Source organism: Pinus tabuliformis, chromosome 7, assembly GCF_031772625.1.
Source record: "Pinus tabuliformis cultivar Carrire ecotype Pingquan chromosome 7, CPIR1, whole genome shotgun sequence".
Lineage (NCBI taxonomy): Eukaryota > Viridiplantae > Streptophyta > Pinopsida > Pinales > Pinaceae > Pinus > Pinus tabuliformis.
This window is the reverse complement of record NC_142293.1, coordinates 160,936,122-160,962,546: the sequence shown is the minus strand read 5'-3', so window position 1 is coordinate 160,962,546 and position 26,425 is coordinate 160,936,122. Positions and strand designations below refer to the sequence as shown.

The 26,425-nt window shown below is 38.8% G+C and overlaps 1 protein-coding gene across 3 annotated transcripts in view; it reads left to right on the top strand.

Annotated features, from left to right (window-relative positions):
* LOC149246344 (uncharacterized) overlaps positions 1-26,425 on the top strand; it is a 205,086-nt gene that overhangs the window by 56,509 nt on the left and 122,152 nt on the right. For all 3 annotated transcript variants that reach the window (XM_089455673.1, XM_089455674.1, XM_089455675.1), the window contains exons 3-7: positions 9,308-9,367; positions 10,261-10,343; positions 10,511-10,575; positions 10,694-10,727; positions 10,932-11,002. In XM_089455673.1, coding sequence (XP_089311799.1) covers positions 9,308-9,367; positions 10,261-10,343; positions 10,511-10,575; positions 10,694-10,727; positions 10,932-11,002 — 313 coding nt within the window. The remainder of the gene's footprint in view (positions 1-9,307; positions 9,368-10,260; positions 10,344-10,510; positions 10,576-10,693; positions 10,728-10,931; positions 11,003-26,425) is intronic.

The following is a 26,425-nucleotide window of genomic DNA, read 5'->3' as shown; positions in this document are numbered from 1 at the left end:
AAAAGAGCACAGTAGAATACTATTTTCCACAAGATAATTACTACCTAATGATTTTCACACAGTATTCTTATGCCACTGATATCATTGAGCAATTACACTTCAGAAAATATCAATGGTAAATGCAGTGAAAGCAATAAAGATCATAAAAAGACAACCATGCACAAAGAGACAATACTTTTACCTTGGGAAACCCAAACTTGGGAGAAAACCCAAACAACTTTTCTTTAGGAGAAATTATTCTTCAGTAAGGTTTACAAATCCAATTTGTCTAGAAATTTGTGCCAAGTACAAATCCAAATACTAGTCAAAACCTGGTGAAAGTAGCAAGAAGTCAATGCTAGTCAAACTAGCCAAAATGCTCAGAAGTTAATGGTGGTCAAATAGTCAACCTGTGGTCAAACTTTGGTCCTATGTTTCCTGCAGTCAAATTGCTGTGCGCTTGTGGCTCTCTTGCAGCTCGGTCAACTCTGGTCAAACTCGGCCCAAAACTGTTCAGTCAACTCGGGTCAAACTTGTTTAAACAGAGAAAACAGCTTGGTCAAACGGTCAGTTTGTCCTCCTTTTCTTTAGACATGTGGCTGTCCAAGAGACCTCAGAAAAATGAAGAGGAAAATCCCCTGCTTAGTGGAGAAAAATGAGATGTCATATCATCTATATATACTAGTTGAATGGGGGTAAATGTACCCAAGGGACACACACTTTCATGAACTGGGCCAACGTGGTGCCACAAACTCAGCCTCTATTTGGTCATGGAATTCGTTTCCCAGGGCTCAAGTTTCAAGCATTTCCTCCACCTGCAAAGGGAATATAGAAAATACCAATTAAGCTTCTAAAATCAACTAATAACACTAGAATACCTCATTATTTCTCAGACATTTCGTTCTCCATTGAAGCTCTACGGTGAAATCTGAGTGATTTCACTCTCACATCCAGACTAGGGGGTCTCGTTGCAACACCGAAGTATGCTATGGCAACTAGGGTTCCAAATTCCTCAACTTTTTCTTCCAACTCTCTCCAAGCGCTCTCTCTTCAAACTCACACAATGCACAAATGAGGAGAGTCTCCTCATTTTCTTTATTTAATGAGTTTAGGGTTGTCTTTTCACCTTCACCTTCCCCTTTTTCTTTTCTTTTTGTTTTTTTTATAACTCATTTACTTTTTCCCTCTAATTAAATATTTAAAAGCACTTTTCCTTTCTTTATTTAATAAAGTGACCTTTGTAAACTAATTAAAGTCACTTTTAATGTTAGAAAATGCTTAATTCGCCTTTGTCGTCACATTGGCCACCCAAAGCTCTTTTTTATCATTCTGCCTTGTAGATCTTTTCACTCTGATAAATAAATAATTAACATATGTTTGTTATTAACGCTATTTTACGGAAATTGTTGGAACGCAACGAAACTAACAACAAATCGTGCGGAATTGATCTCAATGATGAAATATGGTAAGCGATCCCAATCGGAGCCATAAAACTCCTCTAAAACCATCTGGGCCTACCAATGGAGTAATCTTGCTCCTATGACTAGGGTGACACAAGCTCTGGAAAACCCTCCTAACCACCTCACCTAGTAATCCAAAATTTGGGGACATCACAGTCCCCCCTCCCTAAAATTGGTTTCCCTCAAGCAATGTCATCGCATGTTGTCGCTCCACAAGTTGATCCAAATGAATACCAGGGTCCCAAACCATTCTAGTCATCATGAAGCATCTCTCGCTCCACTCACTCACCATAAAGGAACAAACACTAGAGGTCCTCTGATTACTGCTAATAAGTAGAGCGTCTTGATAATGTGAAAGTCCAACCAACTCCTCAAGAAGTTGCTCTACCAGAAAACCAATCTCGTGCACCTCACGAGTGAACTTCCAAAAGTACCTTCCAAAACTTACTAAAAAGGATCCTCACCCACAGGAACTAACCACTACCACCTTTGATACCCCCAATGAATCACAGAGAAGTGAAATGACCCTCCGCCAAATTGAAGTCCAATGGAAGATCTGAGTGATCTTCCCCTGTAAAGACCAACTCACCCATAATGGTGGTTGAGCTGTCAAGTGTTGTAATGCTAGGGTCCCATGCTAATCCCAAAAGGAAATTGCCATGTTGCCGCTGCGCCACTCTGATCATAACTAACTGCTGCGACGAAGCACTGCTAACTGTTGGCGCCCATCTGTGCCCCATCACTAATCCTTGTATGCAACCAATAGATGGACACCATGTATCATGAATCAATCTGGTGCACGCTAAACTGCCCTGCTCCTGCCTAATCACACATCAGACTATGCTATCCTGTCTCTTGGTGATGTACCCAATTATTTCCTAGAGCCCACATGCCTTCCTGTAAAAGAGGCCTACCATCCACTGTGCCCCATGCTCGTACAATGCCTCAAAATGTCCTACCGAAGGTGTGTCATGCAACTCTCTCTTGATCATCTCCCTAAGTGTGTACTCAGGGGCGGGACATATGTTGCCTCTGCAGTGGGTCACGCCATCCCTAATCATGTATCTGTCAACTCACGCTCCTACCATATGCCTCAGCTGGGAAGTCATTATCCTGTCCATGATGCACTGTGTCTCACCCAACTATCTTAGGTGACCCCCGTGTGTCCTGCTATATGTGATGAGAGCATCAAAGAACAACAACAAAAGCCTTTGCAATAGTATGCTGGACTGGAAAGTGATCGATGCATGGGTCAATCCCAAAGGCGTGATCAAGAACCCATATGGATACCCATGGGTAGTCTTGCGAGTATCCTGCTCTTTGACTCTAATTAGGTGATGCTCCAATCGAAGATCAAACTTTGAGGAATGCAATGCTCCCTGACGCTCATCCATCCACTCATCAATCCTGGTTAAGCCAGGCCCATTGGTATGCCCGATGTCCCAATCAATCTGTCTCCCCAAAAGCAATGCTCTGAGATTCCATTGTGCAACACCATACACCACTACATAAAACCATGCATCACCGTACTCCTTTGCATACCCATACACACTATATCATATACTTGTACCCCACTGGCTATCCCCGCCTGCTACTAATGCACCCTGTATCGTCTGATATCCTGCTTGTGCCAATGTATTTGCCATCCTGCTAGTGGACCCACCATGATGTGAGCCATATCTCCTCTGTCCTGGTAGACCTGAGAGGTATGACTTCTCACATGCTAATGGGGATGTCATTGTTGTGCTGATCCTCGGTGGCTCCTGTGCCCAATACATCAATGGAAGAACATCATCCTCATATACTGCTCTATCTGGTGGCATACAATTGCCATCCCATCTGAATAACTCTCGTTGGGGCATGTTGACCACCCTGCCACTCCATGCATGAATGATGTGCCAAGACATCTCCCAAAGTTTGCATACTCCTGCATGACACCAACCAGCCACTAGTGTTGACCATAACTTTGATGGAAGTATGAAGGAACGTGAATGCTTCATCACTGGGTCAATCACCCTGTCAACGCCATAGTCATCCTTCACACCTGGTGTTAGGCCCCTATACTACTAGTGTAACCCCTTATTGTTATTAGTATAACCCACTTATTATATTGATGTACCCATGTAGTGCCCATATTGTTACTATTGTGCCCCATAGAAGCCCACTATTGTTATTATTGTGCTCTTACATTATTATTGTTATGTCGGCTCTGATTATGTTATAACCCCTTAGACTCCTATATATAGAAAGGAGGTCTTTTCATTTGTATCATCCAAGAATTGTTCATTTATGTAATGTAAAGGAGGTTGCCCCCTCGAAGAGGCTGAATTCTAAGGCGTGGATCTCTCTTTTCTATCTTTTTGTGAGCTGGTTTCATAACATTTGGTATCAGAGCTTTGGATTCTAGGGTTTCGCTGCTCCAAACAGGTCATTGTGGCATTTTCGCTATAACTTTTTTTTCTGTGACGTTTCAGAAGTCGCAAAAAAAACCCATTTGAGAAGAAATTGCGCTGAACCTTGGGTCCGAAATTCAGAGCTTTTCACACTATATTTGCGGAGATATGATCTGAGGAAGTTGGTCATTTTGCAGACTCCTGAATTACATTCCAAACAGGTGACCTGGGGAAAATAGTCATAACTTTCTCTCTGAGCATTGGATTGAAATTTCGTAAGAAGTTACAGAAAGAGGACAGACTGTAGTTTCTTGTATATCTTTTTCAGAGCCAAAGGTCGAAAAATTGACATGTGGCACTTCATACAAGTTCGCTCTTCTGGAAAGGTCTATAATCAGGTCATCTTGGGAGATTGTGCATAACTCTTTTTTGGAGAATCCAATTTGGATCAGACTGGTGGCATTGGAAAGAGGACACAGAGGGCTACTACAGGTAGAAATTTCAGAACTTAAATATCCGCAAGTACAGAGTTACAGTCATTTCAAGATCGAGGTCCTAAAATCAAGAAAAAGCAAGATGAGGAAGTTTGATGGCAAGGATCCGGTAAATTGGATACTTCAGATGGAGCAATATTTTGATCTACATGGTGTACAACTGTTACAAAAGGTATGTATTGCATCTTCATATTTAGAACCAGATCAATTTTTATGGTATGAAGGGCTTTGTTCTCGGAAAAAACTTGTTACATGGTCAATTTTCACGGAGGAAATGATAGCACATTATGAGGATACAAAGAGCAACGCCTTATTTAGAGCAACACCACAACAATTGGAAAGAGTAAAAGGGCTTTGTGACATAATGGAAAGCAAAATTATGGAAACTAGGAAGCATACCCCTCACAACTATAAAGATGGAAGTGTTGTTTCTCCCAGCCTTCCACAACCTACAAGGGTTACACCACAACAATTGGAAGAAAAAAGAGAAAAAGAGATTTGTTACCATTGTGATAGCAAATGCACTAAAGGTCATAGGTGTGCTGAGAAGAAATTATTTTACATAGAATATGAAGAGGAGGAAGAAAAGGATCAAGAAACATCAAAAGAAGAGGATATATGCCAGGACACCACCCCAGAGAAAGAAGAAATGAATCAGACCATATCTTGTAAAGCATTGGAAAGAATTACCACTCCTCAAACTCTCAAGATAGAAGGACATATCAAGAAGAAAAAGGTGCAAGAAGTGAAAGATCACATCGAGAAAGAAGAAATGAATCCAACCATATCTTGTAATTCAATGGACGAAATTACCACTCCTCAAACTATCAAGATAGAAGGACACATCAAGAAGAAAAATGTTTAAGAAGTGAAAGATCACATCGAGCATCAAGAAATGAATCCGACCATATCTTGTAAAGGACTGGAAGAAATTACCACTCCTCAAAAGATAGAAGGACATATCAAGAAGAAAAAGGTTCAAGCAGAGAAAGATCACATCGAGCATCAACAGCAAGTTCTCCAACTTTTAAAGGATAATGCCACTTCGGTGCAAAATCAAACGAAACAACAGGTAGATCAACATCGTAGTGAAAATTGTTTTGATGTATGTGATTGGGTATTTTTACTACTACATCTCAAGCAAGCTATTTATGAGAAGGAAATGTTGGCAATACTACATGCACTTAAAAAATGGCGACCTTACCGAATGGGAAGACTCTTCAAGGATGAGGATGTGGAAGCATTGTTTTGTGCTATTTATATTATCCAACCAGATTGGATAAACGAAGCAAGGGATGAATGGAAGAAGGACGAAGAAGTATGGCCACTTATTCAAAAGTTGCAAAAGATCCCAATTCAAGCAATATTGCCAGAAATTGAAGAGGAAGGAAAAATAATATTGGAACCTGGAGCAATCACAGAAACAAGAACCCGACAGCTACGAAATCGATCAATTTCAGAGTATCTCATCAAGTGGAAGAACTTACCCGCTGAATATTCCACATGGGAGGACAAGAATTTTATACAGAAGCATCAAGAACGACTCAAGCATTGAGGACAACGCTTTTTGAAGGAGAGGGGCATGTTAGGCCCCTATACTACTAGTGTAACCCCTTATTGTTATTAGTATAACCCACTTATTATATTGATGTACCCATGTAGTGCCCATATTGTTACTATTGTGCCCCATAGAAGCCCACTATTGTTATTATTGTGCTCTTACATTATTATTGTTATGTCGGCTCTGACTATGTTATAACCCCTTAGACTCCTATATATAGAAAGGAGGTCTTTTCATTTGTATCATCCAAGAATTGTTCATTTATGTAATGTAAAGGAGGTTGCCCCTCGAAGAGGCTGAATTCTAAGGCGTGGATCTCTCTTTTCTATCTTTTTGTGCGCTGGTTTCATAACACCTGGTAACTGATTGAAAACTCCACCTGGATCCCAATGCCAAACGGGATCTCCAGTATCCACTCCACTCGTGTCAACCGAACCTGGATCCCAAATGCACGTATCCTCATCTGAAATATATCTGTATCCACATCCCATGGGTGTATAATCAGAAACCTATGGAACATACCTCTCTACAAGTGCTTGTTCATCTAGGTGCTCTGTGTGCTCCACTATCAAATCATGAGTGGCCCAAACATCCTCTTTGGTGATGGTTGCCCTAGAAGAATGTACACAATGCAACTCTGTACAAGGCATGCTCGACCTGCAACTCTGATTCTTGAAGGGCCATTTGAGTGCTTTTCAAGGACTCCTGGGAAATCTCAAGCTCATAAGTAAGCTTGTCGACTTCCTCCTCTTTTTCTACTAGCGCATCATGATATATCTTAGCAAGCATGAGTAGGTGATCTCTGTCTGAAAGGAGGTGTAGGTAGTTAGATTTCATCTCTACCAATACCTCTTTGAGGGTCTGAAAATCTGCAAGTGAAGGCTCTCCTCCTAAACTGTCATGTGTCACTGCACTTCTCCAACAATAATCTGTCACCAATACCAGTGCATCATCATATTTTTTCGTGGCTGCCTTAATCTTGTTTGTCTTCATCTTCAATTGGGTTTCCAAGTTATATGCACAAGTAGGTTTGTGAGCAGCATTTACCTCATCAACTAATGGGACTGAGTTTGCATCGTTGACCACATGTGTGTTATCATCTTTGCACACCTCTTGGGAATCATCATCAACTGTTGTAGCCTCATGATTTTCTTTGTACCCATCATCTAATTCAACAATCTCACTATGTGACGATAGGCAGTCTGTAACAATTTCTGATTCCCTTCCATCCCAAACTCTCATTTCAACCTGTTGGAGACTGGAGTGAATTTGTGATAATTTCATTTTCAATGTGTGTGACTTTTCTCAGTTCGTTCTGGAAGGTTTGGTCATGGTTTTAATCTTCAATCCTTGCTTCCTGGTCCTTGACTACCTTTTCATATTTGGATTTGCTATTCCATTTTCTATTTACTGTATTTGATGACACCCATGCTTCCATGTGCTCTATCACCTTTGTAAATGTTTTGTTATAATTTTCAAATTTTTTGGCAAATAATTCTGCTTGACTTAGAAACATTGTTCCCTTCTTATAATCAACAATCCTCTTCAACTATGCGTTGAGAAAGTACAAAGTGTCCTAAATGAGGTTACAGCAGTGAGGAATAATCCTTTGACTGTCTCTATAATGCTCCAGAATTCATGGTTATGCTCAGAAAGGAGTTGCGGCCTCTTAAGAAATGATTTTATGCCCCAAACATGTGACGTGGCTTGCCTGTAGCTTTGTATTACCTCCTACAGCGCATATGCTCCCTCCTCTAAATAATATGCAGCCCAGGATTTTAATGATAAGCCTGGTTAAGCTTCTGGGTATGCTGCACGGACATTATCCTCAGTTTCACAACCAATATGCAGTCTCAAGCAACCAGGGAATTCGTCCATGCAATAAAATAAGGAATCGCTGTGACTGGGTGTTCGAGTTTCCTTCCAGAAGATGTGAATTGTGCAACTGATGCCCTCTATCTGTTGCCACGAAATGAACAACCACTATAAACCACAAACTCAACCTCTATTTGGTCATGGAATTTGTTTCCCAGGTCTCAAGTTTCAAACATTTCCTCCACCTGCAAAGGGAATATAGAAAATACCAATTAAGCTTCTAAAATCAATTGATAACACTAGAATACCTCATTATTTCTCAAACATTTCGTTCTCCATTGAAGCTCTCTGGTGAAATCTGAGTGGTTTCACTCTCACATCCAGACTAGGGGGTCTCATTGCAACACCAAAGTCTGCTATGGCAGCTAGGGTTCCAAAGCCCTCAGCGTTCTCTTCCAACTCTCTCCAAGAGCTCTCTCTTCAAACTCACACAATGCACGAATGAGGAGAGTCTCATCATTTTCCTTATTTAGGGTTGTCTTTTCACCTTCACCTTCCCTTTTTATCTTTTCTTTTTGTTTTTTAATCACTCACATACCTTTTTCCTCCAATTAAATATTTAAAAGCACTTTTCCTTTCTTTATTTAATAAAGTGACTTTTATAAACTAATTAAAGTCACTTTTAATGCTGGAAAATGCTTAATTCGCCTCTGTGGTCACACTGGCCACCCAAAGCCCCTTTTTATCATTCTGACCTGTAGATCTTTTCACCCCAATTCCAACGAGCTATTATAGTAAGGTGTTTTTCCAAGTAATCAGCCTGAAACAACACCTTAAGCATAAATAATTAAAATATGTCTGTCATTAACAGCATTTTATGGAAATCGTCGGAACACATCAGAACCAAGAGCAAACAGTGCGGAATTGATGTCAATGATGAAATATGGTAAGCGATCCCATTCGGACCCATAAAACTCCTCTAATACCCTCTGGGCCCACCAATGGAGTAAACCTGCTCCTATGACCAGGGTGACACAAGTTCTAGAAAACCCTCCTAACCACCTCGCCTAGTAATCCAAAATTTGGGGACATTACAAGATGTCCGTGCTGTACCACCAACCACTAAGAAGGAGCCAATACACTACTTGTCTGTGTAATTAGGGGGTAGTCTATGCTTAAGAGGCCTGGTTTTGTAACCTTGGGAGAGAGTCTTGGACAATATGTCAGGACTCTCATAACACTTGAGGTTGTCGAAAATAACCTGTTGATGAGAAACATGAACCAATTTGGCTTCAACTTTATCTCAAGGCTTAACCAATTTGATTGACCACCATCTGGAAACTACTGTAGTATGCTACCATGTTGTCTAGATTTGTGGGTTCTAGTCAGTCTGTTTTGAATCCTTATTATAGTCATCCTTGAATGTTTTTTGTGAAATTATTTGCTGAAATCAGTTTTCAGTTGAAAGAAGAGCCTCAAGGAGGATTATGTGATATTTTGCAAATATATATGTTCATTCACATGGAAAGTGTTGTATACATGCAGGTCTTTGTAACTCTTAATGCATAAGAAACTAAAAGAGGTCATAACATATGCATCTTGCAGAGCACGTGACAGTTGGCTTTGCAAGAAGTGGAGGACCTGGAGGACAAAATGTCAATAAAGGTATGCTTTTGTGTTTCCTGGTAAATACCTTAGAAGTGAATGAGTCAATTGGGATTTAAAAAAGAGTTTTTGAGGTAATATCTGTCAATATTCATTCATATTTAAGAGATTATTGAAGGTCTTGGAGCTTTTTACTCTTTCAGCATATAGTTTTTGTGGCAGGATTGCATGCAATAAACATGATGAAATGACTTAATGATGTTAGAGTAACTCGTATGTGCATGGATGCCTTTCCTTAACGTGATTGTGTGTGTTTACATAGTTTGACATCAATTCCTTTAGTAATTATTAGCATCAAACCTTTAAGATATAGATATAATTCACAGGTAGCAACAAATAATCTTGTCAGAAGTTGTAAGCTCGATTGTATCTTTTCAAGGTCGAATAACTGATTTACTGCAGAACTTTAACTACAATGCATTTGTCTCTTAACATCTATAGCAGACATTGCTCCAGTATACTGACACTTTGATTATGCAGTATCAATAATACTATGGTATGTTAATTTATGTGGTTTACAGAATCACATAAAACTGTTATGTAGAATTGTAACATCCTAAGAGCTAAAACTAATGTCTTATGCTAAATATGCTTGTTATTTGTAAGATTTGTACTTCAGAAAGAAAAATGAGACCTGAACCATTGTTCCTTGACATTATAAAAGATGTTTTCTTGACATGCTTTTAAAATCGTTAGATATCCGAGCAGACTCTTTGTGCTTTTTTTCTTTCTTTTTCCTGTACTTGGAAGCAAAGGTCGAGTACCCTCCAAGTCTTCTTAGTTGCAGAAACTAGTTTGGATGGGTACACTGCTTGTGAAATCTTCTCATTTTTGCTACTCTTAGAAGTTAAGACATTGTAGAGGTTATCTTATACTTATACTGAATTTTCCAGTGAACACCAAGGTTGATATGCGATTCAATGTTATGGCTGCTGGTTGGCTTCCCCTGCGAATTAGAGAAAGAATATTGCAAATGGTCTGTTGAAGTTTTCATATGTAGGAATCAGCTACTTCTGTCTACTATAATGATTTTGTTTGATTTATAGAAACATGCATTATTAAATTATTTTGATGTCTCTTCTGGGATGTGTCGCATTTATAACATGTGAACACTATACTGAATTTTCTTATAATGTGAAACAGGAAAAGAATCGAATAAACAAGGATGGAGAAATCGTTATGTCATCCACCAAAAGTCGGACCCAAAAGTAAATAGATGCCCGTAGATTCTGATGTCTATTAAGTAAATTATTGTTCATCTTTTGGACTTTGTTCACTAATTTATAGGAATATATCTGATTGATTGACAATAGTGTTAAATTGCAGGGGCAATATTGAGGATGCTTTGGGAAAACTTCAGGTCTTGTATGTTGCATGTGCTTTTCTTTATGGCGTGATTTAGAATTATATATTTTTCATGCTTTTACATTTTAGCAACTTGTAAAGCTCATTCTACTGCTTCTTCTCATTGCTACACTAGACTCACTGTACCCTTCTACGTAAGGTTGTGCCTTGGCAGATTTTTCATGTAGTCTTTTGATAAGATAGGCCTCTGTGATGACAGGCAATAATTGATGCTGCCGCTTATGTTCCACCATCTCCAACAGAACAGAAGATAAAAAAGATCATAAAATTGTAAGAGGATTTTATATAACTATTCATTGTCATTTTGGTTCCTCAATATATTTTTATTTAAATTATAGAGAAGAAAACTTATGCTTCATCTTTCATCACAGAAGCATTGGTGGACTTAACACCCTTAGATCTGTTGAAGTTCAAATGCATGATATAATTTCTTAACATGATAATTACTTGTGATGGTTTATTTATATTTTTCTTTTAGCCATTATTTCATTCATTAAGTCATCAAGCAATTATACAAGTACAATGCACAAAAAAACAAGAGACACTAGAAATTAGGCCAAAGGCCAGGGCAAAACCCACAAGGGGAAAACTCATCAATCCTTTCCTTATAGAATCTTTGGCATCAAGAGATATCCAAGTGAAACTAACCATTGATCCATGTGCTATTAGAATAATCCTATTTAGTATTTAAGTATTTAATGCTCATTCTTTTAGCTGTTGCTAATTTTTATTCTTTTAGCAGTTTCTTAGATGAAACTGATTGTTTCCATTATCTAGATAGAAACTTGATGTTTCTATTTTCTGTAAATATCTCTGTATTATTATTGAGCTTGAGATTGCTCATTAATTAATTAATTCATTGGAAATCCACATGCGTGTTTCGCACTGTTTTATGGTATCAGAGCACAGGAATTTTTTTCGAAATAATTTTTCATAGTTTGAAAAATTCAGTATTTCATTTCGAAACTGCTCTCAGGGTCTGCATCTGAGTTTTTTGTTTTCAAGCTGGTTAACGCTGTTCGAACTTGAGTCAACGACGGGCTCTGCTTGGGGTTTCACCATTACCCTGCTCGTTCCTTAGTCATATTTGGACTCAATTCGCAGTCCCTGCTATATCAACCAAGGAGATAGCCGCTCGAACGCATTTCAAAGCTCCCGGGTGCTGCTACATCTACCACAGAACGACTAATTTTTTTTTCACGCCTTCTCCGCCCCGCGCTCGCACCAGTGAATACATCGCACGATCGATTCTTATAAATCAATGCAGGCGTAGCACTGGGCTTCTTCTCTGCAGGAGCCTTCTCTGCGACGGGTTTCTTCTCCGCGGGTTTCTTCTCTCCCTTGGGCGCCATTGCTGACTCGAATTCGAATTTCACAGATGGCAAATATCCTGCTCAAATCAATGTTCGATCAATAACCAGACTTCCAGCGTTACGCACTAGCTACATTGGTTCTAATACCGACATCACCACATACTGATACGTGATTCCCGTTCACGCATTCGCTCCTTCAAAACTAGCTCGATCAACCAGGCGCGGGCGTCATTTGCCTGTTTTCATTTGCGGGCTGATAACAGCGATAACACCAGTTTCGACTGCAACGGCTTCCTATACGAGCTCCGCTTCCTATATTGACGGCTTCCGCGTAGCAACAAAAATCTCTGAGCCGAGGGCACGTAAGTACGCAACAGTTCTTTGTGTTTTACAGCCATCAATTTTTTCAAGAAAAAAACGTCTCGAGAACTCGAAATCTTAGTCTGAACAGAGAAATCTTGTTTTATTACGGTGAAGTTCCGTTCAAATTCCCGTGTTAACAGAAAATCCTCCTTCGTATGGCCGATTTGTCCACTTCAAGGTCAAATTCATTATTGTTTTAGTGTGAAACAAAATTACGATCTTTATTTTCGAGCAATCAAGGGAACTGTGTACAGCAGAGAGAAAATCAAGGGTATTTTATGCACAGAACTCAAAGCATGTATTAGTTTGGGTGCTTGATTTTCTACGTAATCTGTCAGTGATTTCTACAAACAGGAAAGGGAGATGAGTTAATTTTTTTCAAACAGAATTTTACCGTTCCAGAAATTTCGTGCCACTGTTTCTTCATATCTGTCTTGCGTTTCCTGCCTGTGGGCCCAATTTGTTGATATGTTTAAAAGTTGTTCCTATCTAGTGTTTGTTTAAATTGTGCTTCTTACGGTAAATCAGTTTGCTTTGGGCATCACTTCATATTTACATCAGCATCTGTCAAATTTTGTCCGGATCAGCCGGCATCCGCATTGAAATCCGTGCAGGATTTTTTGTATTTTCTGTATCTTGGGAAACGTGCAGATGGCTTCGTTAACCAATCTGATGTTGGAAGGCAGTCAGCGCTTTAATGGCACAAATTATAACATCTGGAAACAAAGAATGTTGACCATTTTTGAATATAGGCGTCTTGACCAGCTTGTTTTGGCCAAAGAGCTCCGTCCTGGTACAGCTGGTACCGATCAAGATAAGTTTGATGATCGAAATCGAGAGGCTGTTATGCTTCTCAAACTTTCTGTAACTGATGATCAGTTACCGCAGATTCCTTCCGGCAAAACTGCTGCTGAAATTTGGCAACATCTTAAGGAATTGCACGAGACATCCGACAAGAGCAGAGCCTTCTTTCTCAAGAATCAGCTGTTCTCCATCATGATGGACGAACATATGTCATTACAGGAACATCTTAACAGGATTAAAGACATTCGAGATCAGCTCGAAGCTATTGGTCGGACCATGGAGGAAGAAGATATGGTAGTCATTACTCTGAAAAGTCTACCGAAATCTTATGAACACTTCATAGAAACACTCAACATTACCACCACAAATGTTGATCTGAAGTTTCCAGAGTTATGCACCAAACTCCTGCAGCAGGATCGGTGGAAACAACAGTTTGGTAGTAGTGCTTCATCAGTGTCCTCGGAAAATGCATTTGCTGCCAAATATCAGTCCTCTCAGTCCTTTCAGCAGAAAGGCTCTTCTCAGTCTTTTGATCCTGCTCGGAAGAAAAGTGTGCAGTGTAATTACTGTCACAGGTTCGGTCACATGAAGAAAGATTGCCGACAGAGGATTGCTTCTGAACAGAGGAAACAGGGAGGGCCCCATCAGACAGCGAATGTGGCAGAACATTCCGAGCAGACAAAATCTGCTTTTTACGCCTTTATGGCTAAAAGGTCGTCAGATCATTTCCCGTCTTCCGCTTGGTACATTGACTCTGGTGCATCACGCCATTTCTCTCACAGGCGTGATTAGTTTATTGATTTCTCACCTTTCAGTGATTCCGTGGTATTTGGTGGAGGTGAAAAGTACACAGTGGTTGGCAGAGGTACCGTTCAGATCCAGTCTGGTGGGCGCACACTCATCTTTCTGAATGTATACTATGTTCCTGGTATGGAAATTAATCTGCTGTCTGTCAGCCAGATTATGAGGAATTCTCCTCAGCTTGATGTAATGTTCAGTGCGCACAAGTGTTCCATTATTGACAGGGAGACTAGTCTTACAGTTGCTGTTGGCCTAGAGGACCATGGTCTATACAGGCTACTTGACACCGGTGACTCTCCAGAAGTGGCTCTAGCAGCGCGTGTCTCTCCCATCAGCACTCTATGGCATCAGCGATATGGGCATCTAAATATGCAGTATCTCTCTCAGCTCTCTCGGGAGGGACTTGTGTCAGGATTACCTGATATTCAGACTCAGCAGTTGGGGGTATGCGGCGCCTGTCAAGCGGGAAAGCAACATCGGTCTTCATTCAAAGATGGAGAATCTTGGCGCGCATCTAAGGTACTCCAGTTACTTCATGCTGATATTTGTGGTCCTATGAATACAACTTCTATCACTGCTTGCAAATATTTTTTACTTATTGTAGATGATTTCAGTAGAAAGATGTGGGTGTATTTTCTAAAAAATAAATCTGATGCACTTAGTACCTTTCAGAAGTTTAAAACCTTAGTTGAAAAAGAGTCTGGCTGTAACATCATGACTCTTAGGACCGACAACGGGGGGGAATTTTGTTCTTCAGCTTTTGCCAACTTCTGTGATATTCATGGCATCAAACGTCAGTTAACCACACCCTACACTCCTCAGCAGAACAGTGTTGTCGAGCGTCGCAACCGCACGGTTGTTGAAATGGCTCGTTCCATGTTACAACACAGGAGTGTTCCAAACAAATTCTGGGCTGAAGCAGTATTTACTGCTGTTTATCTTCTTAACCGATCACCCACTCAGGCTGTTAAAGGGAAGACTCCCGAAGAGGTTTGGTCTGGCCGTAAGCCTAAGATCAGTCACCTCAAAGTATTTGGCTCAGTTGCATATGTTTGGATTCCAACTGCTAAGCGCTCTAAGTTGGATTCCAAAAGCCAGAAACTCATGATGACAGGGTACAGTGATCATCACAAAGCCTATAGGCTGATAGATATAGCCACTGGTCGTCTTAGCTTCAGTCGGGATGTAGTATTTGATGAAGACAGAGGATTCTTTCAGTCTTCTTCTTCTGAGCAGTGTTCTGAGGATCAGTCTCACAGTGTTCTTCTTTCGGTCGGTCCACCTGATGGGAGGGATGATGTAGCATCAGTATTTGATAATACTCTATCTGAACTTCCTCCAGAAAATAACCCTCCTCTTGCTGCCCCTATTGCTCTTGAGTCTTCTCCACCTCCTCCTGATATTGGTTCCTCTACTCTTCGGCCTAAATGGTGGGCTAAAACCATTGGTGATCTCCGGGATGATGAGCTCCTTGAAGGTAGAACTTCTAGACATAAGAACAAACAACAGTCTACAGTCAATTTTGCTCTTATGGCTAACCTGCACAGTATTTTTGAGCCTCAAACCTATTCAGAGGCTAAGGGTACATCTGAGTGGGAACAGGCTATGGAAGCCGAATTCCAGAGTCTTCAGAAGAATCACACATGGACACTTTCTGATCTTCCTGCAGGGAAAAAACCCATAGGCTGCAAATGGGTGTATAAAGTGAAATACAAAGCTGATGGAACCATAGACAAGTATAAAGCTCGTCTTGTGGCTCGAGGGTTCTCACAGAAGGAAGGCATCGACTATGAAGAGACTTTTGCTCCTACAACCAAGATGAGTACCATAAGGCTTGTCCTTGCCCTAGCAGCTCAGTTCAATTGGAAAGTTCATCAGATGGATGTAAAGAGTGCTTTCCTAAATGGTGATCTCCAAGAAGAAGTCTACATGACGCAGCCTCCAGGATTCAAGGTTGCTGGTCAAGATCAGAAAGTGTGTCGATTAGCTAAAGCACTCTATGGATTGAAACAAGCTCCTCGGGCTTGGTACATGAAAATTGATCAGTACCTGACAGATCAGGGTTTTCAGCGGAGCCCATCTGATGCAAACCTGTATATCAAGCATACTGGTGATGATATCTTGTTTGTGGTTGTCTATGTGGATGACCTTATCATTACTGGCAGCTCTGCACATTTGATCCATGGGATCAAACAAGATTTATGCAGAACTTTTGAGATGACAGACTTGGGACTTCTTCATTACTGTCTGGGGGTTGAAGTTTGGCAGACTGAAAATCATATCTTTCTCTCTCAGTCCAAGTATGCCAAAAATCTTGTGGACAGGTTCAGAATGCAGGATTGCAAACCGGCCACGACTCCTATGGAACCAGGGCTCAAACTTTCAGCACAGTCATCCTCTCCCCTTGTGGATGAAACTTTATTCAGGCAATTAGTGGGCAGTCTCATCTATCTTACTGCCACCAGACCTGACATCAGTTTTGCAGTAAGCTACATTTCCCGCTTCATGTCAACCCCTAAAGCTGATCATTGGATAGCAGCAAAGCGTGTGCTACGATATGTGCGTGGCACTTCTGATTATGGCCTCCTATACACTCGAAATTCCAATCCTATACTCAGTGGTTACACTGATTCTGACTGGGCCGGTTCGGTTGATGACCGTAAATCTACAGCTGGGTATGTGTTTAGTCTAGGATCCAGTGCTGTTACTTGGACTAGTAAGAAACAACAGGCAGTGGCTCTCTCCTCAACAGAAGCAGAGTATCGGGGAGCAGTTAAGGCATCTTGTGAGGCAGTTTGGCTTCGACGTATGCTTGCAGATATGCATGTTTCCCAGACAGGGCCTACTTCTTTGTTTTGTGATAATCAGGGAGTGCTCAAACTTGCCAAGAATCCAGTCTTTCATGAACGAACAAAGCATGTGGAAACTCATTGCCACTACATTCGCCAGCTTGTTGAAGACGGATCAGTTCAGTTGCAATATGTTCCCACAACAGAGCAGCCCGCCGACATCTTCACCAAGCCTCTTGGTCCTGATAAATTTGTAAAATTCAGAGGGTCTATTGGTGTTGTAAATAGATTGAGCATTAAGGGAGGGTATTAGAATAATCCTATTTAGTATTTAAGTATTTAATGCTCATTCTTTTAGCTGTTGCTAATTTTTATTCTTTTAGCAGTTTCTTAGATGAAACTGATTGTTTCCATTATCTAGATAGAAACTTGATGTTTCTATTTTCTGTAAATATCTCTGTATTATTATTGAGCTTGAGCTTGCTCATTAATTAATTAATTCATTGGAAATCCACATGCTTGTTTCGCACTGTTTTATGTGCCAAGTCAGCCCTCCATTTATAGTCCAAATTCTGCCATAACTCTGTCCATAAGTTATTCAACAAGTCTGGTCACAAGATGACACATGTCTGTCTTTAGATGCTATGCCCCATAGAGAAAGAAGCTCGCATAAATACAGAAGAAATGATATCTCAGGTTGCTCGGATCCATGGAAGTGTAGTCTCACAGAAAGCTCGAATCCACAGAGGTATTGTTGAAAATTGGCAGCTCAGGGATGAATTTCTAAAAAATAGAAAGTCCCAAAAATAGAATTTCTAAAAATAGAAATTCTGAAAATGTAGAGTCTAAAATTAGAAAGTCTCAAGATAATAAATCACCTTGCATCAATCGGTAATCAAGTATTGTTGATGAAAAATCACCTCTTATCATTAATCAATCCTAATAGTTCAGTGTCCACTTAATATTTTATGATTAATATTATTATTATTGTTATGATACTATTATATTTTTATTAAAAAGAAATTCAAGTCACTCAATCATGGCTCTTAATAATGTTCTTTTATACTCTCATTATTGGCATGGCATATTCCTCCTACATTTTCATTAATGCTCTTACATTCTCTTACACTCATTAAAGCTCGTCATAAAAGATTCTCTTACACTCTCTTATGTTGAGAAATCTAGGGCATTATATTTCTCATAGATTTTGACATTTACTTGTGAATATTTTTATTTGCTTGTCAGTTCTTCTTTTACTTATTTATATATTTCTTTTCATCAAGATAAATGCTAAATAGTGTTATCGGAACCGAATTGGTTCCGGCAAAACTGGCTGGTCCGACCGGTTTGGAGGCAAAACCGCTCTGAACCGGCTCTCCGAACCGGAAATGACCGGTTCCGCCGGTCTGCAGGTCCCACGCCACACGGCCAGGCAGTGAAAAAAATTGTTTTTTTTATTGGTTTCTTTATTTTTTAAACCTAATCTACCCCTACTAAAGCTATTTAAACACCCCCACCCCTCTATTTTACTCACACTATTCATTCGAGTCTCTTGCAATTCTTGAGCTGAGTTCGGTGAGGAGAATTTGGAGAGTTTTTTGCAAGGTTGTTCCGAGGGGGATTTTTTGTAGATTTGAAGTGCTGATTGGAGTTTTGGAGAGCTGTTGGGTTGGAAGATTGGTTTTTGCAGCGGGTGGAAGATTTTTATTTTATTTTATTGGGGCTGCTACATAGTTGATTTTGGAGCTGATTTTCTCCAAAATATTTAGAGGGTAAATCAAGGAAATTTCTGCCCTTTTTTTGTTCTATTTTTCTCCAAAAATCAGTTATTTTTTTCTCATAAAAATTAAAAACCCCAGTGTTTTTATGCAGATTTGTAGGGGCTACTCTAGAGCTGATTTTCTTTAGCAAATTAAGAGGGAAATTCAAGGTATTTTTTTCAACTATTAATGTTCTATTTTTCTTCCCTTAAAATTTTAAAACCCCAGTTTTTTTTACACAAAATTCAAAATTTCAGATTTGTAAGTTTTTGTTTGAAAAAAAAGTTGTCGCTGTTATTTTCTTCTATCTTTTTTTCAAAAAATACTGTAATTTGTAGGGTTATTTTGAGAGATTTCGTTGGCAAATTTCTGAGGGAGATTTTTGAGTTGATTGAAGAGTTTATTTTTTAGATTGGTTGGAGCTTCTTCTCTTCTCAAAATTTATAGATCTTCTCCAGATATTTCATTATTTCTACTCCTTTTTTATTTTTCTTTAAAAAAATATGTCATAAAATTCTAAAAACCATAGGGTTCTTTATGCAGATTTTTCTTTTCTTCTTCATGGCCCCTAAAAACAAGAATGATCTAGCTTGGGTTCACTATCATTTAAATGAACAAGGGGTAAAAGTCTGCAACTATTGTGGGAAAAAAGTTAAGGGTGGAGAGAACCATAAAATCAAAGAACACATAGCACATTGGAGAGGGCAAGTAAAACCTTACAAAAATGTTTATGATGATCTCAAAGCAAAGATCCAAAGTTTAATTGAAGCCTACAATGAAGAGAAGGGGAAAAACAAAATACTTAAAAAAGATATAGCCAAAAGTCAAAATGATGATGCTATGTTTAGTGACCTTGATTTTGAAGAATATGTGCCCAGTTTTGAAGATTCCTCTAGTTTCCCTGTTAAAGTTGGAGAGGGTAGTTCAAATGTTTTAAACTTGAAGAGGACTCCTTTGTACCCTGCACCACCCCTGGTTCTCAACAAACTCTTGATGCTAAATGGAAGAAAATAGAGGAGGAGGTTGCATATGAATGCATTGCTAGATGGTGGTATGATGTAGACATATCTTTAAATGCTACTAATTCTGCATATTGCCAGCCCATGATTGATGCTATAGCTTCATGAGGAGCATGCTTCAAAGGTCCTAGCTTTCATGATATCGGGGGGCCACTTTTACAAAATGAGGTCCAAAGAATAAAATAGTACCTTATAGAGTTCAAATAATCATGGCCCAAAACAGGATGCACAATTATGTCTGATGGATGGACTGATGGTAGATTTCACACCATACTAAATTTCTTAACTGCTTGTCCAAAAGGTACTAGGTTTCTCAAATTTGTTGATGCATCGACCAGGTGAAGGATGCACAATTGTTATTTCATCTTTTGGATGAAGTAGTTATGGAAGTAGGGGCTGAAAATGTTGTACAAGTGATCACAAATAATGCCTCTAACTATGTTGCAGTGGGAAAGATGTTGGAGGAAAAACACCCCACCATTTGGTGGTCTCCACGTGCAACCCATTGTTTGGACCTCATGCTTGAGAATACTGGAAAAATTGAGTGGGTGAAGAAATGCATGGAAGATAAAAAATCCATAAACAGGTACATCTACAACCACTCATGGGTTTTGAACGTTATGAGAAAGCACACAGGGGGTAAAGAGCTTGTTCGATCAGCGATCACACGATTTGCAACCAACTTCCTTTTGTTGCAATCCCTTGTTCAACAAAAAACAAACTTGAGGAAGATATTTTCATGTGATGAATGGAATTCATCTCAGTGGAGCAAAAAGGCAGAAGGGAAATAGATGGTTGACCAAGTATTTGACAGAAGATTTTGGTTAAAGGCAGAGGAGATTGTGCTATTTAGTGAGCCTCTTGTCAAAGTTTTGCGGATGGTGGATAATGATAAATCTGCTAAGGGTTTTGTTTATGAGGCCATGAATCAGGCCAAGGAACAAATAAAGGCAACATATGGGGATAAAAGACAAAAAGACATTCTATGGAGAATCATTGATGAAAGATGGAACAAACAACTTCATAGACCTTTACATGGAGCCGGCTACTACTTAAATCCAAGGTATGTAATTTTGGATTTCAATTCTCATTGCTTATAAGTTAAGTTTTAGCTTTTAGTTTTGTTGACTTGATGAATATGTTTTTATTTTCTGAATTTTGAAGATACCATTACACTACAAATTTTGAGGTTGATGGGGAGGTTTTAGGGAGATTGTATAATTGCATTGATTGCGTGGTCCCAAATTTCAAGACTCAAGAAGATCAAATTCATAACAAGCTCTTGAATTTTAGTGAGAGTCTTGGTACCTTTGGAATTTCTATGGCTATAAGAAATAGAGCAAAGAGTTCCCTAGGTAAAAACTGTTAAAATTTGAATTCTTATATTAATAATTTACTCGTTTGATTTCAATTTGAATTTTGCAATTGTTGAGTCTAAGTTTCAACTTTCAAATTCATTTGCTAATACTTTTTTCCCTTACACTCTTTTGGCAGCCTATTGGTGGCAACAATTTGGTAGTGAATGCCCTCAATTGCAAAAATTTGCAATTAGAATTTTGAGCCAAACATGTAGTGCTTCAGGGTGTGAGCGGAATTTGAGTGTGTTTGAATGTATAAACACTAAGAAGAGGAACCATTTGGAGCAAAAGCAGTTGAATGACATGGTTTTTGTTCAATACAACCTTAGGTTGAGGCGCAATCAATTGCTGAATAAAACCCCTGAAACAAGCATCGTTGTCTTGGGTGACTTTGATTCAACATCAGAATGGGTTGTGGAGAGTCAAGCACCAACTTTTGACAATGAAGACCTTTCTTGGTTGGATTTGGACCCACCTGTAGAGGATGCAAAGACAGATATATAGAAGCACCAGTAGCAGCTTTAGGGCCAGGGGAATCAAGCCATAATCTCATTGCAGACTTGGATGCTACTCATTCTTTACATGAGGATGAGGAGGATGATGATTTGATCATTGATTTGCTATAGCTGTACCTTGTAGTATTGTAGGCTGTGGTATAATACTATGATCTAACATGTTATTTTGGACTATAAAGGCCTTTTAGAGCGTGCTTCTTGATGTTTGTAACATTTTTCTTTCAACGATGTTTTCCACTAAGTGCTATTTTTGTTATATGCACTATTACTTGCTATATAAATGATAACTTTTGCATATTTGTGTATAAATGGTTTGGATTCGTATGGATGTACATGAATATATCTGTTTTTTCTTTAAAATATGAATATTTTATGTGTTATTGGTAAACCGGTTTTTTTTTTTTTTTGTTCCCCCGGTTCCAATTGGTTTCCGATCCACAAGGTTTTAAGGTTAAATGACTAGTTCGGTTTCGTTAACATTGATGCCAAACAATAAAAATCACAAGGGGCACAGGATGTAGGCACCCAACCAGAGCAAAACCCCTAGGTAGGGAAAAACCCAATGAAGAACTCTTCCTTCAGTAGATTCAAATTATGGTGAGACAACCAAGGCTCTTGACTTAAACCTCTCTCCATCCATAAAGTCAACCTATTAGTTGAAGTAATATTCTTTCAATATTGATCTTCAAGAATAAAAGTTTCGATCATTCTTTAACCAACTTTTGGCTTCTGTAATTATAGGAAGAAACTTTGATCTTGCAATTTAAATCTGGCCCTGTACTGATAGAAAATTTCAACCTCTGTAATTGTGGAGAATTTTGGTCCTGAATTTATGTCATGCTCCAATACTTCGCTGTCCTGTATATATTCAAAACTTTGTTGATTGTAATTATGCTCACTGTATCTCTGTAATTTCATTCACTGTATCTCTGTAATTTCGCTCACTGTATCTCTGTAATTTCACTAAATGTAGTTCATACGATTTTTTTTTACTACTCCACCTTTGGGTTGACTTCACTGGGGTATATATAGTGGTTTCCACTAGTATAATGAGCTGACATGACTTAGTAGGAGAAGCTGACTTGAAATTTAATCCAAATTCGAAGAGCTGGAGGCCGACTTAATGGTGGAGGAGTTAACATGACTCAAATAATTTCCTTTCTTTAATACAATGATCCCAAGAAGGGTTTACATAATTAAATTTGACTTTGACTCAACAAAATCCTAGAGCACTCAATGGGTGCTTTGACCTATTGACTTTTGACCCAAGCATGAAACCCATTATTTAATAAATCAAATTAATAATAACAAGAATTTCTTTAAACATATTACGTAATGATTCAAGTAGAATTGTGAAGACCAACACTAGTTACATTCTTCAACACTCCCTCTTAACTAGGGAGATATTCGTAAGTACATGGAAGATCTCGAAATGAACTACGAAGAGTTCTTGCACACTCAGTGTTGCGAACTAGATACTTGACCAAGGTAATCTATCCGGGTGGGACTAAGATGGACTCAAGCTTTCAACCAGTCTAGGTACCATCAAGCTTACTTACTAACCGTCAACCCATGGATCTAGGTATGTATCCAAGGTCAGAGCTCCAAGACTAATACCACCCTCCCTCTTCGGGATCTAGACATCAACACATAGGTCGACCAAATGTCCTCCCAAGCATCCACCATTAGATGCTTCAACTCTCTCTATCAAACTAGATAGATCCTTATGTCCAAGCATGGTTCCAGAGCGTTCAACCTTCTTATGGAGAGATTTTACTTGTACAAACACAACCCCAATCAGTAATAAACTTTCAAATACACATACGAGTAAACACAAACCTTCGGGGTCCTCAATCATCCTGATGCCACTTATATCAATTTATTTATATGCAATTGGTCGGAAGCTTTTCTTCTTTCATTTCTTTAGTATCACCAAGACATCCTCAATATATTGTAGTACTTTCACTCATTATTCAATTTCTTCTTCAAGGTATCCACTATCATAATATGCCCTCCCTCTCAACTGGGGAGATATAACCTTTCTTCTATCTAGGCTCCCTCTTAACTTTAGGGAGATCAACCACTTCCTTTTTCTATGACATCAGAGAACTTTTCATGGCTTCATTTATTCTTACGACATCAAGGATATCTTGATATATAACTTCCTTCATCATGCTTATATGGACATGTTCATTATCTTGAAAATTATGTACCTACAAAACTTTGATAGCAAGTGCAACCAAATATAACCATACAGATGCATGAAGTTAACTATAACAAAATCATGTCAATATAATGGAAGCATCTAGATTTAGACATCAAATACCTAAACCTGGTTAGGTTTATAATCAAAAGTTACAAACTCAACTACTTTCTAGGGTTTCGTCACAAACCTAGACTACACCATAAAACAACTTAATCAAGAAGTTAGATTTATTATATCTAGGGCCTCGATTTCAAAGGTATATGGCAGGCTCTACTCTTGCAAACCCTAGATTTCACCTTCGAAATACAAACCCTTAGACTCTACTAGGGTTTGTTGCAAACCCTAGATTTTATCATCAAAATTAAATCATATCGGAAGCAATCCCATTATATCCTAGAATATTCACAAACCATTAGTATCAACAATTAGGTCATTATATTCGCATATACATATATAGAGAGAGGCTTGGAGAGTAAGAGTAAAACTTGGTGAGTAAAGGCTGATTTAGTGCTTCAGTGTTTCATTGTTGATTCAGTTGAAGGGAAAGTTGATTCAGCGTGTGCATCTGCTGCTGCTACCAATGATTTGCATGCTAAAACTTGTTCAGATTTGGGTGAACTTAATCATTCTCTTGATCTCTCATTGTACTCTGTATCTCTGTTGAACAACTGATTTCTAATAGAAGAAGAATCTGGTTGGGTTTTCCCCTTGTGGGTTTTGCCTTGGTCATTGGACCTAAATGCTTTGTTTCTACTTGTGTTCTTGGCTGTTTTTATTTTGCATATGATTTATATGGTGTTTGTTCTATCTACAATTGGTTAATTAATATTTCAGAAGAAAGAAGTTTTGGAATAAGTAATTGTTGCAGCATAGAACATCAAAATTTCAACAAGTATAATGCTACAAAAAACTCGGATTCACAGAATTAATGATCACAAAAGTATAATCCTCAAGAAACTTGCATGTCACAGAGAGAAGGTGCTATAGAAGCTTGCATCATCGTAGAAGTATAGTGTCACAAGAAACTTGCATATCACAGAAGTATAGTTCCATAGAGAACTCATATACCATGAAACAATATCTCCGAATTGTCTTCCACAGATGGGATCCGAATTGGTTGCCAAATGATGGAGAATAGATGCTAATATATGGGTTGTTTCCTCATCTGAAAAGGTACCTCTGAGAGCAGAGCCGACTTCTTGTTAATTTTAGATAACAAGGCTATGTTCTATGGTTGCAACAATTACTTCAATGTCTTTTTAGTAGCCCAATGACAATTTCCACTTGATTTCCAATAACAATCACATTAACCATTAATTACATTGATAGTAACTGCAGATAGAACATAAACAATAAATGCAGAAGACAAGCCAAGACAAGAGAACACCAACATTTGGCTAATGCGAGGGAAAAACCCCAAGATCGGGAAAACCCTTGATCATTTCTTCTTATTATATGTATCAAATGTCCAGCAGAGAGAGAAAGTACAATAATACAAAGTCAAAGTCAAAATTGACTTGCCAAATCACTGCCCAAAACAACCCTTTCAAATTTGCAACACTGCTCTCAGTCAACAGTAGTTAAATCAACTCTAACCAGAAAGTAAACAATAGTCAAAGCCTAATCATATCCTTCCAAAAGAGTTCGGTCAAAGGAGAGAGAAACTCAACCTCTCTTGTTGGTCAAAGTCAACCCAAAACAGTGAGTCAAACTTGGTCAAAGTTTGCACTTCTTGCTATGATCAAACTTGCAGTTAGCCCTGCAGTTAACAAGCCTAGAAATTCTCTGTTTCTGTCCTAAATAATGCAGGTTGTCTAAATAGAAAATCTCCCACAAAAAATGAAGTCAAAGGAGGTCAAATACACCCAACTCAATGTTGGTTAAAGTTGAAGACAACTTCAGATTTTTGGCCTACTGAAATTCGTATTCCTTATTGCCACACGTGAAAAGAACAACTGGCCAATGAGGTGTACGAACCAATCATATGAGGAGAGAGAAGAATGTGTGAGTTGATGAGGTGCCAAATGAGGTGAGAGGTCTCTCTTATTTATATGAATCGATGAGGGTCAAAAGACATGTCCGTTGGCCTTCATGAGCCTACATGATGATGTGGCCTGTTGACCACTCTGCGTCAACTACACTATAGCGGTGTATATTTTTCGCAAGCAAATTCCATCATGCTCAGGCAGTGAAGATTATCTAGATTTCGTCATCATCTTCAGTTTTTTGTTGTTGTAAAAGTTATCAACCCATTCTGCGAGTTTATAATGTAAATGGTCCTAGTAAGACCATCTATGTATGTAACAACTTAGGTAATCCTACTTTTTTGGTGACGATTTCTATCCTAGGAGGTTTTGTTTCATCGATTCATTTGTGTTTCTAAACACGAATGATCGACAAAGTTTCCCCTCCAACCTCACCCCAAAGCTAGGGTGGATTAAGATATTAGGTAAGTCTTAGTGTTCTAGTTGAGTCTTCTATAAAGTAATTTGGGAGTAATTTGAGTTAATTGGCTAAATTGCTTTATTACAAATTACTTGGTTTACTAGATCATATTTGAGTCGCAGAATTGGGTAAATGATTGAGGATCTATAACGAACGGGTGTTCCCCCTTCATGTATTAAATTGTAACATCTTGATGTAAAAAATATTTTAATGCATTGTCCCTCGTATTTAGACACCATGATTAAATTATTTGAGGGTTGGAAAAATCATAAATCCCCTCACGAGTCAATTAATTAAATTTTTCTGGCAAAAATAAATTA